Here is a 13,496-nt window from a genome sequence, read left to right as displayed (position 1 = left end):
AGAAACGATATTGTTCGATACACATATATGCCCTACACATATATGCCCTACACATATATGCCCTACACATATATGCCCTACACATATATGCCCTACACATATATGCCCTACACATATATGCCCTACACATATATGCCCTACACATATATGCCCTACACATATATGCCCTACACATATATGCCCTACACATATATGCCCTACACATATATGCCCTACACATATATGCCCTACACATATATGCCCTACACATATATGCCCTACACATATATGCCCTACACATATATGCCCTACATATATATGCCCTACACATATATGCCCTACATATATATGCCCTACACATATATGCCCTACACATATATGCCCTACACATATATGCCCTACATATATATGCCCTACACATATATGCCCTACACATATATGCCCTACACATATATGCCCTACACATATATGCCCTACACATATATGCCCTACACATATATGCCCTACACATATATGCCCTACACATATATGCCCTACACATATATGCCCTACACATATATGCCCTACACATATATGCCCTACACATATATGCCCTACACATATATGCCCTACACATATATGCCCTACACATATATGCCCTACACATATATGCCCTACACATATATGCCCTACATATATATGCCCTACACATATATGCCCTACATATATATGCCCTACACATATATGCCCTACACATATATGCCCTACACATATATGCCCTACATATATATGCCCTACACATATATGCCCTACATATATATGCCCTACACATATATGCCCTACATATATATGCCCTACATATATATATGCCTCTATAGGCACGTCCTCATAATGTTTTACGTCATAAATACAGCGTAATATAATTTTCGTCCACAATTACACAATCAGAGATGACCCAAAATTATTCAAAAAAATTGCGGTTGTTTTCTATATAGGTTTTTACCGTACCCATGTACGTTACGCTCCGTCGCGTCGTCTTCCGTTGCTAGACGGATCAACGCAGAACAACGTAGAAATTGTATGAAGTTTAGACGTACGTCACCGCTCGTCAATGTCAAAACCTATATAGAAAACAACGGAGCCGCAATTTTATTGAATAATTTTGGTCTCTGATTGTGGACGAAAATTATGTTACGCTGTATTTATGACGTAAAACATTATGAGGACGTACGAATAAAATATTATTCTTATTTCCAAAAGAAAATGAAGAAGAAGAAGAATAATAAATACGGTTGCAGTGTACATTTTGGATAGACACAAAATTATTGTCTGTACTGCGATCGAGCTCCGTTCGGAAGATTTTCCTGACATGCAATATGTCCCATGTAAGGAAAAAGTTAACAATTATAATATCCATAAATACTTTCTCGCTAAGTGGTTTTCGATAACGCGAATAAAAATTATAATAGTGTAAAAGGATTTAATGCGAGCTCCACACTGTCGCCAAACGCCGACGCGAATGCGTGAACATCGCGTAGTTAGTATGAAAGATTTTATTTACAGCAATTAAAAACCAGCAATGTATACCGAATCCGTCAAAGTTTGGCAAACTGTTTCACGACATTGTGGAGCCGATATAAAATAAAAGCCTAGGCTAGGTTTTATAGACCTTAAGTGAAAAACCTTAAAGAAACAAATGAATTTACAATCAGCTACTTTACAGACAGTCCATATTAACAAAGTGTTATATAAACACATCACGCCCCCGTGACAATTCCAAGTGAAGTGATAACATTAACCTAATAAACACGCCTTCATTTCTAATACCATAATATATAATGATAATGCAAGTTCTGTCGGTCTTTTCACATTCACAAAAAATGTTATCAAGATGGTTTATGGTTGAGTTTACAGCCAAGTTCTAAAATTGTGGCCGAGTGATTTGGCATCAATATAATATATATTATAGCTATTGCGATTTACTTTAATTTTAGGTACGTAGCTATTTATTTCCCAATGAAGCGGCGGCGGTGTAAAGGTTAAGATCGGGCATCTTCTCCTGTGGATCGAAAGGTCTCATGCTCCTACTCGTGCCACATGTGTTTGTAAACCAAACTGACTCATAATATAGTAGTTTTCACAGACCACCACTTGCTTTCGGCGAAGGAAAACATACTGAGGAAACCTGCACACCGGTTGATTATTAACTTGTGTGTGCAATGGAGAAGGCAATGGCAAGCCACTCCAATAATAATGCCAAGAAAGTTGTTGTGTGTGTTTCATTCCATGTAATGGCCACGATCTTCAGCGATGAGGAAATATGACTATGAAATAAATATTAAGACAATTAATAATATATTAGGATAAATCACACTGATTGAGCTAGCCCTAAAGTAAGTTCGAGTCTTGTGTTATGGGATACTAACTCAACGATACTATATTTTATAAAAAAATACATAATATATAATTAAACATCCATGACCGGGGCCAAAACATTATTTGCCATCATAACCCGACCGGGAATCGAACCCGGGACCTCTCGGTACAGGGGCAAGCACTTTACTACCTGCCCACCGAGGTCTGTATGAAGAGAAACAACAGTGTAGGAGAAGCTTTAAGAACTACAATAAGTATTACATTTTTCAGCAAAAATAATCCTTACATATTGTATAAAAAGAAGTTCCCTTGTCGTATCTGTCTGTATGTTTGTCTGTGAGCGCGATAAACTCATAATTTACCGAACGTGTGATTCGAGAGGAAGACTTAGGCGAGTAATTTATTATGTACAAGTTTTATAAAACTTGGCTCCGTTTTCAACAATCGTAATTTTCTAGGATTAGATACGATAAAAGGATTAATTTTATTTCTTTCATGCTTCCCACATACGTTAACCATTCATAGTTCATGAGACGTAAAAAAGAACTACTTACATACAAGCATTCTTTCGCGGGTTTACTCATTGTAATATTTACTCGATTTTGTTTTTCTTACATAATGTGATTTTGATCCAAACACTATATCCAGATTTAAATTAAAATAATTTAGAAAACTCATGAAAACCTGTTTTGCTTTATTTAATTACACTATCATTGTATCATTGTATTTTTTACCTCAAAAAGAATGTAAATTTAGGATCACTTCGTTGTCCGTCTGTCTAGACCCTTTTTTCAGGAATGTGTACAGATATTAGGTTAAAATTAACATAAAATATCCGGGTCGATGGTCCTTTGAATCTGGGAAACGAGGAAACTTTAAAGTCCACGGGATAAAATAATATATGACCATTTAATGTTGAAAATTTTCCAATTTTACAAGAATGTCCCAAACTACTGGTTAAAATTTAGCAACAAATATCAAATTTAAAACAGTTGAATCATGAAATTTCATCAAGAGACAAAGGTAAATTCCGCAAATTGGCAATATAGAGCGCGACCAAAAAAATATAAATCATGAATCACTTATATGTGATTATTGATGCGGTAAATTGTCCAAATTTACAGTTGCTAATTTTATTTCTTTAAGATTTATTGCTTTTATTTTTTAAGGTCTGCCAACGGGCAATGGAACACAGCATACTAAGTGTTCGCAGAATTGATAGGGTGAGAAACACAGATTTACCCGCCAAAACCCGGATCATTGACGTGGGCGCCAAGACAGCAAGGCTCAAGTGGAATTGGGCGGGGCATGTTTGCCGAATGCCGCCAGGGAGATGGGCATAGATCACCACAAATTGGGTTCCCGAAAAGCGCAGGCCTCGACGCCTGCGCTTCGTAGACCACGAACTACGAGTAGATGGCGGGATGATTTAGGACAGGTATCGTGGTTGGCAACAAATGGCTCAGGATAGAGACCTTTGGAAGACAGAAGGGTAGGCCTTTACCCAGCAGTGGGACACAAAATACAGGATATTAAAAAAAAGATTTTTTGCTTAAATATACAATTTATAAAAGTACAATAGCCGACCTAACGCTAAAAACATTATTTCTAAAAGTCTACCTTTGTTTGAGTAATACAGAGAGTGTTATTTAATTTAAATAATGTGGTATTTAGAGTAATTATTAGTAGAATAATTATTTAAACAACATATTTGTTACTGTAAAAGTCCGTATACAGGTAAATCTTAGGTTTTTTCAGAAAATCTTAGGATTTACCGGTATGGGTTGGTAAATGTAAGGATTTTTAATTTTGGGCTTTTGCCATTGGAATTTAGTATATGCTAGGTTTTGCTACTGACGGCTGGTAAATGTTGGTTTTGGGAATAAAACAATGATTCATTCTTATTAATCATTTATTTTTCAGTCAAAACCTTACATATTTTTATGTAGGTATTATAATTATGAGAGTAATTAATTAACTAAGTAATTAGTCAAATCCGTACCTATTTTAAATTATTTTCATTTGGTAAGTATTTTTATTTATAAATGTTTTTCACTTTTAAATTTAATATACTTTAAAGGTAAGGTATAACCTTTAAAATACTTCTTAAATAGTAAAAAATAACAAAAGTAAAATTATTTTCTCAACATTTACCGTGCCTTCGATGTAAATCTTAAGATTTACCATGTGAATGGTGGGTAAAAGTTCGAATCACAAAATTGTTCGCACTTTTACCATTAAGAGTTGGTAAATCTTAGGTTTTACTGGAATATCTTGGGATTTACGGTAGTTCGTGTTTTTACAGTAACATAATGTACATTATACAAAAAGACCTAATACAGCTGCCAAATATAGCTGTTTTTTGTATTCAAGTTTGACATATATATTCATTTTATTTTTTTAAATTATTACATGGTAAATAAAGATTAATTATATGAAAAACAATTAATTAAACATAAAAAAATATTACAGCCATCAATAATCCATTTATACGTAAAAGTTATAAATTATCCATGATTAATAATAGTAAAATTGCTATCTCTAAGAGATAAAAGAAGATATATAAACATTTGACAAAAGTTCTTCACCATCATTAGCGGTAGAAGGTGAAGGCAACAATGTTGAAGTCAATTCTTATACTGCTAGTGATCTGGAGTCAGACCAACGCTGGTCTTCATCGTGATGACGTCACCGAGGGCACCGAACTAATTATGAGCTTCTTGGTAAGAATTTTGCTATGTTAAACCAATGTCCTAACGAAGCGGTTGTGGTCCTGTGGTTAAGACCACCGTCCGCTTGAAATCGATAGGTCCCAGGTTCGAATCCTACTCGTTCCACATGAGGTCGCATACCAATCTGATTCATGTATAGTAGTTTTTATAGACCACCACTTGCTTCCGTGAAGGAACACATCGTGAGGAAACCTGCTCACTTTATGTTCACTAGTGTATATATAAGTCTACTTGCCACTAGATGTCGGTAGATAGTCGTATAAGGCATGTCATATGCCTTTAGGCGACTTGAATCAAATCTGACTGGAGTGTTAAAAAAGAAGTAGGAATAACTTATTAGTTAAGACGCGCATAATGGTCATCATGCCGGACTGCTGCACTGGAGGTCCCGAGTTCGATCCCCGGTCAGGTCAACATGGAAAGTGATCTTTTTCAGATTGACCTTGTATGCTTGGTTAATGTATCCCGTATCACAAGTCTTGCACTAACTTTGGGGCTAACTCTGTGTGATTTATCTATACATATATTTTTTTATTTATTCTGAGAGATCTCATGCACTCAATTTGATGGATCAAATCATGTCCATTGAGGAGTTCCCACATCTTATCAAAATCTGGGTGCATCATCAGGTCATGCTATCATAATAATGCATTATCACCCAAACTAAGACTTAGACCTTCACAAAGAAATGCCGAAAGAAACTCATTTGACCAACACTGTTCAAATGAGTTTCTTTCGGCATTTCTTCTCAGCAGTGGTCGTTCCGAAATTCCAGTAGTTTGTAGTTTGTGGGAAATAACTATAAATAAAAAAGATTGACGAGAAAAAGTGCCTGTGAAGGTCTAATTTCTGAATAAATGTTTTGAATTTGAATTTTGAATTTGAATTTGAATCTAAATATGTGTACAAATTTTCAGGATATATTGCTTTTATCTATGGTTGTAGGCATCTGCTTCAAAATTGTGTTGAAAGAAACTCATTCAAACAGTGTTGGTCCCTATTATGCCAGAAGGGCTTACCATTTTTTAAATATAAATTTATGTATAATTTTTTATCAGTAATATAACAATGTAAGTACACAATAATAATGATGTAATAATAATAATGATGTAAATTCGTCCTCCTAATTTTTAATATATGTATAAGACCTATATTTGTTAATTGACGTCCTTGGAGAAAAGGCTGCGGTGAAGTTTGTTGCGCCGCTTCTTCTTCACCTGCGCTTTGGAAGCCGGCAGTAGACTTAGTTTAAGTAATTTTTGACGTCAATAAGTGATGTATATCATCCTGAATTGAATAAAGAATTTTGAATTTGAATTTGAATTTGAACACAATTTTCAGATACACAGACATGGAGATAGGACCCCTGTGGAGTCGACTGTATCATACTCGACCGACGTTGAAGCTTTGGAAGCATTGACAGCACCCTACGGTTACGGACAGCTTACACTTGTAAGATATTTCAATTTTTACCGTTGAATTTCTCACCATCATCAGTCTACTGCTTGACATAGGGTTAGGCACTAATGGCGTCCCAAGTCCCGACCGATTCTCACTCGTCTTGAATATAGTCAACATCAACTCAAAAACTTAAACTTACAGTCGGTTGCACCGTCAACTTTGGCGTGCACAAAAAAAGTATGCCATTTTGTCTAAACATCAGCAATGCGCAGGTTAAAATTGACTGATGCAACTCTCACTTAAACTATAGTCGTACTTTTCCGTAGATAATCCCAAGCGCCACTATCATATTTCTATCAATTTCTGTTAAGTAAAAGCATTTTTTTTTTAAATCTAGCTTGGACAAATTATGCTGCACTGCACAAAGAACTTAATTTCTTTTGTACAATATGTAGTCACAATTTACTAGACGGACTTTAGTGGGCACCGTATTTCGTTTAGTAGATTGTGGCAACTGTGTCCAATGATAAAACAACAATACTTTTTAATTCTGTCCTTTATCTATGCATGCTAAGCATAATTAGTACGAGCCAGATGATTTACTTCTGTTTAGAAGAATTCCGTTTTGAAGTGTGCTCTGGGTAAACTCTTGATAATTCTTTTCTTTATTTCAGCCTGGCAAAAGATCTGCCTATAGACTAGGCCAGCATATCAGGCAACGCTACAATGAACTTTTATCGCCACACTACAACAGATCCGAAGTTTATATCAGGTTGGTTACAACATCATTCTCTCTCTCTCTCTCTCTATCTTTTTAGTTACTTCTTCTGTCTTCTCCTTGATTGATACTTATTATGTTTTTTTCCTCATTATTGTATTGTACAACTTAAATTTAGCGTAACTATAATATTATAATTGCGAAAGTAAGTTTGTTCATTCTCGCTTTCTATCTTCTCAATCAATCAGGTTGCAATTTTGCACATACGTAGATTTAAGTATAGCGAAGGACATAGGGTATCTTTCATCCAGGAAAAATAAATGTTCCCGTTGGAAATTCACGCGGTCCAAGCCGAGGGCAAAATCTGGTCTATTTATACATATTTGTGAAAACTTGTTTAGTGGTTTAGTGTTTCTAATTCCGCTATTATCATGTTTTTATTTGTAAAGTCCTAATTTTCTGAAAAATTAAAATGAAATAATAAAAAATAGGTAAATAATTATATAACCAAAAGGCGGCCTATAGCACATATCCTTTCATTGTATAAAACAAATTCCTCAGCCGCGCCTGTTTGCGATAAACTCAAAAACGACTGTACGGATTTTCATGCGGCTTTCACCGATAGATAGTGAGAATTCTAAGGAAGGTTTAGGTGTAATATTTATTAGGCCGCGCTATATAACGTTTCAATGGGAGGACTTTATCCCGATTCCTGTCTACATTTCAGATCAACAGACATAACCAGAACTAAGATGACCATTCTAACTGCTCTGGCTGCTATCTACCCCCCAGCTGGTGAAACGTGGAACCCCAAGCTTGCTTGGGAACCCGTACCGTATACCACTGTGCCTGTGAAGTATGATTTTGTAAGTACAATATGGTTAAGAGCACTGTCTCAGATATATAAAATTTTATTTATAATAGTACTAGAATTGTATCGAGGAAAAAAACAAAATCTACGTATTCGTAAATTATTAATAATATAATAAATTATCAATAATTATTTTTTTATTCATTACATAAGAACAGAACTTAATCTAATGGACTAAAAGAATAAAAGTATTTACACAAAGTAGTTTAATATAAAGTCGGTACTATAAGTAAAATTAAAAATTAAAACTAAATAACAAATACTAAATTAATTTAAATAAAAAAATTATACTAAATTAATAATTCTATTATAAATGCGAATGTTTGTGTGTATGTGAATTTGTGTATGTTTGTTACTCTTTCACGCAAAATCTAATTGGACGAATTGAAATTTGGTATGCGGGTAGAATATAACCTGAAATAACACATGGGATTCTTTATAATTGCCGTAATTCAAACGGGAGTGAAGCCTCGGGGCGCAGCTAGTTACATATAATGTTCTTTCTCTCGTTACAGCGCCTATTAGGACCCCTAATTGTTTTTAATTTGAATAGAAGTAAAATATTTTAATCCCCGATGCAAGAAGAAGAGTGTTATTAGTTTAACAGCTAAGTGTGACTGTCTGTCTGTGTACGTGGCACCATAGCTCATCAACGGGCGAACCGATTTGGATGCGATTTTTTTATTTGATAGCTAATTTTTATACGGTGGTTCTCATATATGTTTGATCAAAATCGGTTCAGCCGTTCATAAGTTGTAGCGGAATGAATATTGAAAGTCGGGGGTTTTTTAACATGTCTAACAAACTAAACTTGTTGAAAATAATAATGAGATGAAAAAAATCGGGAATCGAGCGGGAATTTAAAAAAATAATTTAAGTCTGATAGACAAGGGTCTATCAGATTTAAAATTATTTTTTTCAATTGATACGACTATAGCTGTATACAACCATAATCCATAGGTAAATGAGTCAAACTTTCAGAACATGGCTTTAAACAACTGCCCGGTCTTCGATGCAGCATACCAATCGCAGTTGTTCACTTCGGTCCCAGAAGTCTCAGCTAAAATGAGCAATGTACTTATAGCTCTATCCAACCAGCTCGGCTTCGACATTACCAACAGGCCAGCTTTAGTGTTCCCAATTTATGATGTCTACACCAGCCAGGTACTATTAAATATCTACTTACAGACTAAGAACATTTTTCGTCTTCTTCTTCACGTGTAACGATTACAGAATCAGATTTATCCGGATATGTTTCGGATTGCTTTGACAGTGGCTAACTTTTAATATTCTACCTAATTTTTGACATTGTAGTATGTTTCAAGTGAACAAACATTTCATACGTTCATTTATTTTTTCATATATATACTATACTCAAGAGTTAGAATATTTTTAGTTTGATTAAATTTTGGCTTACTCATTACAGCGCAATCTTGGATTGAAATTAACCCCGGAACTTGAAGACATTTTTGGATTAATAGAAGAAGCTGCTAGTGAATCCATCGCATTGATTTTTGGACTTGACGAATATATTCCCTTACAAGCAGGTATCCAATCAACTATTTTATACATAACACAAACTGCTTTTATCCTTATTTTCTTCATTTAGTCTGGGATCTTGTCTTTGTACTTTGTTGAAAGTATCCTTCCGTTATCTGAAGGTTCTGGGTTTGATTCCCAGCGCGTGGTAATACGAGTATTGTACTTGTGGTCACTAAGCTGTAGTTCCGGGCGTGTCCTGCTCATATCACGGTTTATGTCTATCAGAACTGCGATAAAAGCTTTGTGCTTAGGTTATCCAATCATTATTACCCGATTATTTTTTTTCTGGTACTTAATTATAATTAAGTAGGTTTCTTCTAGCCTCATACTAGATAATGAAAGGTTTTCTTACAATATTTCCTTTACCAAAAGCATGTGATGGTGTGAAAGAATAGGTTAAATCAACCATTGTTCGGATCTTCTTATTGGAGATATTGGGACCAACCTTAAGCAAGTGAGATTTGTCAGAACAATGGCAAGAGACTAGAGATTTTCACGTCTACCACCATCACCAAGCAAAGCAAGGCGTGGTCACATGTATTTATGTGTATAAGTGGTTTAAGAAACCTTACATGAAAAGCAGGATAAACATGACCTTTAAACCTTCACCAATTTAAAGCCTTTATCTAGGTTCATATGACCACCTCGATGGCGCAATGGTAAAGTTCTTGCCACTGAACCGAGAGGTCCAGGGCTCGATCCCCGATCGGGTCAAGATGGAAAACAATCTTTTTCTGATTGGCCCGGGTCTTAGATGTATATCTATATATGTATTTGTTATAAAATATAGTATCGTTGAGTTAGTATCCCATAACACAAGTCTCAAACTTACTTTGGGGCTAGCTCAATCTGTGTGATTTGTCCTAATATATTTATTTATTCTACCACAGAAAATTAAAGAGAGAAAAAACCGTATGATGATTTTACATTCCAGGAGTGCTTCTCAAAGAATTCTACACGTACGCTGACCTGGCCATCTCTGGTGAGGACACTCCCAGGCTGAGGCTCTACTCGGCCCACGATTTCAACGTGTACTCGTTCGAAGCCGTCACCAAGGTGAACCGGCAAGGGGTGCCCAAGTACGCGTCAGCGTATACCTTGGAACTCAGGAAGGTCACCAGCACTGGGAAATACGTTGTTCTGGTGAGTACTTTCAATTCTTCAATTACTTACTTTCTACTTCAATCTTCGCTACTTCAAAAGACTTTAAAGTATATCATAATTTTAAAGTCAGTATTTAAAGTGATATCTAGAAGCTTGTAAGACCACTAACTAGAAAACCAGAATAGTGGATGGATCGTAGGTGATCAAGGGATAAAACTTTGACAACTAAAAGACAACCATAGCATCCCCAATTAAGCTGTTAGCTGTAAAATCACAGCCAAATCTTAAAATGTTTAAGGAATATTTTCAGTGGGCCCTATTTTCAATAGGTAGCGTCACAGACGAGACTGTAATCTGGAAGCTAAGATGAGAAAGAGTTGGATACAGTCTACCTTGGTTACAAAATGAGTTTACCCAATAATTTAGCGTAGTCGTTCGATGTGAACGATGTGCATACAGACATTTTTAACCCTCATAAAAAGTTAGATATTTATCTAGCTGTTTTATCTGTCAGATTATAATATATTTTATGAGAAAGTCACGGCCCTTTGCAAAACAAACGAACGATAGGGTATTATGTACTGTTTAATTTTAATACTTAAAAAAAAAGATATATTTTTGGTATGGTTGGATTATATATTTGCTTTTGAGGAAATAAAGAGTGATTTTATTTAAACGCTTACAACATTATAAGAAACTCTGTCTTTCTTTGTTACTTTTCGCCATTTTCTTCTATATATATTTTATGAACTTGAACTCATTAAAAACTCGAAGTATTAACACTATCATCCTCACATCCAGCCCGTGTATCTACCGTCTCCTCGCGAGGAAGTGGTCTACCTGCAAGTGGAAGGCTGCGACGTGCTCTGTGACTACGACCAGTTCGTGGCTCTGACTGAAGGGAACTCCAGGGACATCGACTCCTGGAGGGACGAGTGCGGCTTCACCGAAGACCTGGTGGTTGATGGGTCTTCAGAGGATTAGAATTTTTACCCTGTTACATACAATATATATTAGCTTTTGCCCACAACTTCGTCCCGTGGGAATTTCAGGAAATCCCGTCTTGGCGTTCCCCTACATTGTCCTAGGAACCAACACGCCAAATTTCTACCTTCTACGCCCAGTAGTTTCGACTGTGCGTTCTCTGTCAGTCAGTCAGTAAAGCAAAATTTTATATAAATAGATATATGTATTACCATAGCAAGCTTAAGCTAAATTTTGTGGTTGTTTAAACTTTAGTTTTGTCACAATATTCTCATTTGCTCTGCAACAAATGTTGTTGTAAAATTTTATTTTAAACCCAAAAAATAGTACATAAAACACGCAATACACTTCTCTTCCTCACCACATCGCAATTAAAATCCCGGGGAACATTCCGTCAATATTAAACATATCAAATGTCCGTAACATGCTTCGTCAAAAATGTTATTCTAAAATTCCGTCCCATATAAATAGTGTTGTAACAATCGTTTTGACGTTGCACCGTTATGGAAATACTCTGAACCCGACACGAGAAGAAACCTAACATGACTCTAGTAACTTTTGACTTGCCATACGTAGTCTGATCAATTAATTTTACAAGCTTTTATTTAGTTTAACTTGTCCCGATGTATGCTTGTTTGTCTGTAATCAAATCTTGCAAGTTAGATTTCTCCCACTTCCAGTTGACCTACAGAGATTAAATTTCCCACGTCGCTTCAGTTTCCATGACAATGCATTATGATGATAATCCTCAACAGTTTAAGGTTTTACAGACAAAGGTTTTTTGTCAGGCGTTTAATGCCTCTGTAACACCTATATTTCATCATCCAAATCTGTTTGGATTTGTTTCCTACTCAAAAAGTACAAAACTAAATTAAACTATCTACTTAGGGTCACGTCACAATCACACATATTTTATCAAAATAAATAAAATAGATTTTGTTTATTTGCGAGAGAAATACTCCATAGAATACTTCATGATCAGCCCCGTTGTATACATAATATAATTTATTGTCAATGTTATACATTGTTGTTGAAACATATAAACCAGGAAACTAATTAATAATTTAAATAAAAATTATAAAAAAAAACCAAGTTATTTTATTTGTCTATATATAATCAATTTTGTCATAATATTTAAAACTAAAATTCATTACCATTTTATAGATATTAAAATCTACCTGACTGGACATTATGAAAACGAAAAAAATTACGTCATGTGGTAATTCATCATTGTCTAATCCGATTCTTATTTTTCTTCATTGTCTCGGCTAGCCACATGAGTAAAGATATTATATGGATACAAGACACGATACGAAGGATTTTACATGCTGTGTAACTGTAAGTGTTTTGTGCTTTAGTATCGGCATACTAAATACATATAACTCAAAATCAAAAGTAAATTGTGTAAATGCGTAAGTAAATGCATTTTTTTGTATGTACATACATACATACATAAAATGCATTTTTGCCCCAAGTAGAATGTTAGACCTCGCTCGCTTGTAACGCGATAACTTTCGTGTTTGTTTATAACACGATAACTTTCGAACCGTTGGTCCGATTTTGATTAAATTTAAAAGGTATGTTGGACATGCCAATAGAATTTTTAAGATGGTGGGGCATTAGAAACGGTACAGTCGTTTTTGAGTTCGCGGCGAAAAACTAGCATGATAACATACTAAAGTATTTAAGTATATATTAAATAACATAAAATACAATTCAGTTGGGTACTTACGTGTCAGACGGAACATAAATGAGGAAAGTCATGAAGTAGATGGAATACCAGTTGTTGCTCTCGAAAAATGAACTTATA

At 35.1% G+C, this 13,496-nt stretch overlaps 1 protein-coding gene across 1 annotated transcript; it reads left to right on the top strand.

The window, feature by feature from the left end:
* Positions 1-4,941: 4,941 nt before the first annotated feature.
* On the top strand, positions 4,942-11,986 carry LOC128678627 (prostatic acid phosphatase-like). The gene is made up of 8 exons (XM_053760273.2): positions 4,942-5,057; positions 6,408-6,518; positions 7,142-7,239; positions 7,913-8,051; positions 9,038-9,220; positions 9,483-9,603; positions 10,533-10,741; positions 11,504-11,986. Exons 1-8 carry the CDS (start codon positions 4,953-4,955, stop codon positions 11,684-11,686), a joined length of 1,149 nt encoding a protein of 382 aa, XP_053616248.1. The 5' UTR covers positions 4,942-4,952; the 3' UTR covers positions 11,687-11,986.
* Positions 11,987-13,496: the final 1,510 nt, after the last annotated feature.

This window comes from Plodia interpunctella, chromosome 20, assembly GCF_027563975.2.
Source record: "Plodia interpunctella isolate USDA-ARS_2022_Savannah chromosome 20, ilPloInte3.2, whole genome shotgun sequence".
NCBI classification, from domain to species: Eukaryota; Metazoa; Arthropoda; class Insecta; order Lepidoptera; family Pyralidae; genus Plodia; species Plodia interpunctella.
The sequence above is the reverse complement of the archived record's forward strand: the minus strand, read 5'-3'. Positions and strand labels throughout refer to the sequence as shown.

What these genes read in the sequence shown, in the direction of transcription:
- LOC128678627 (XM_053760273.2), top strand. Translation starts at nt 4,953, where the DNA reads ATGTTGAAGTCAATTCTTATACTGCTAGTGATCTGGAGTCAGACCAAC. An exon ending in AACTAATTATGAGCTTCTTG is followed by an intron (nt 5,058 to 6,407) that starts GTAAGAATTTTG and finishes CACAATTTTCAG; the next exon opens with ATACACAGACATGGAGATAG. An exon ending in CTGGGAAATACGTTGTTCTG is followed by an intron (nt 10,742 to 11,503) that starts GTGAGTACTTTC and finishes CCTCACATCCAG; the next exon opens with CCCGTGTATCTACCGTCTCC.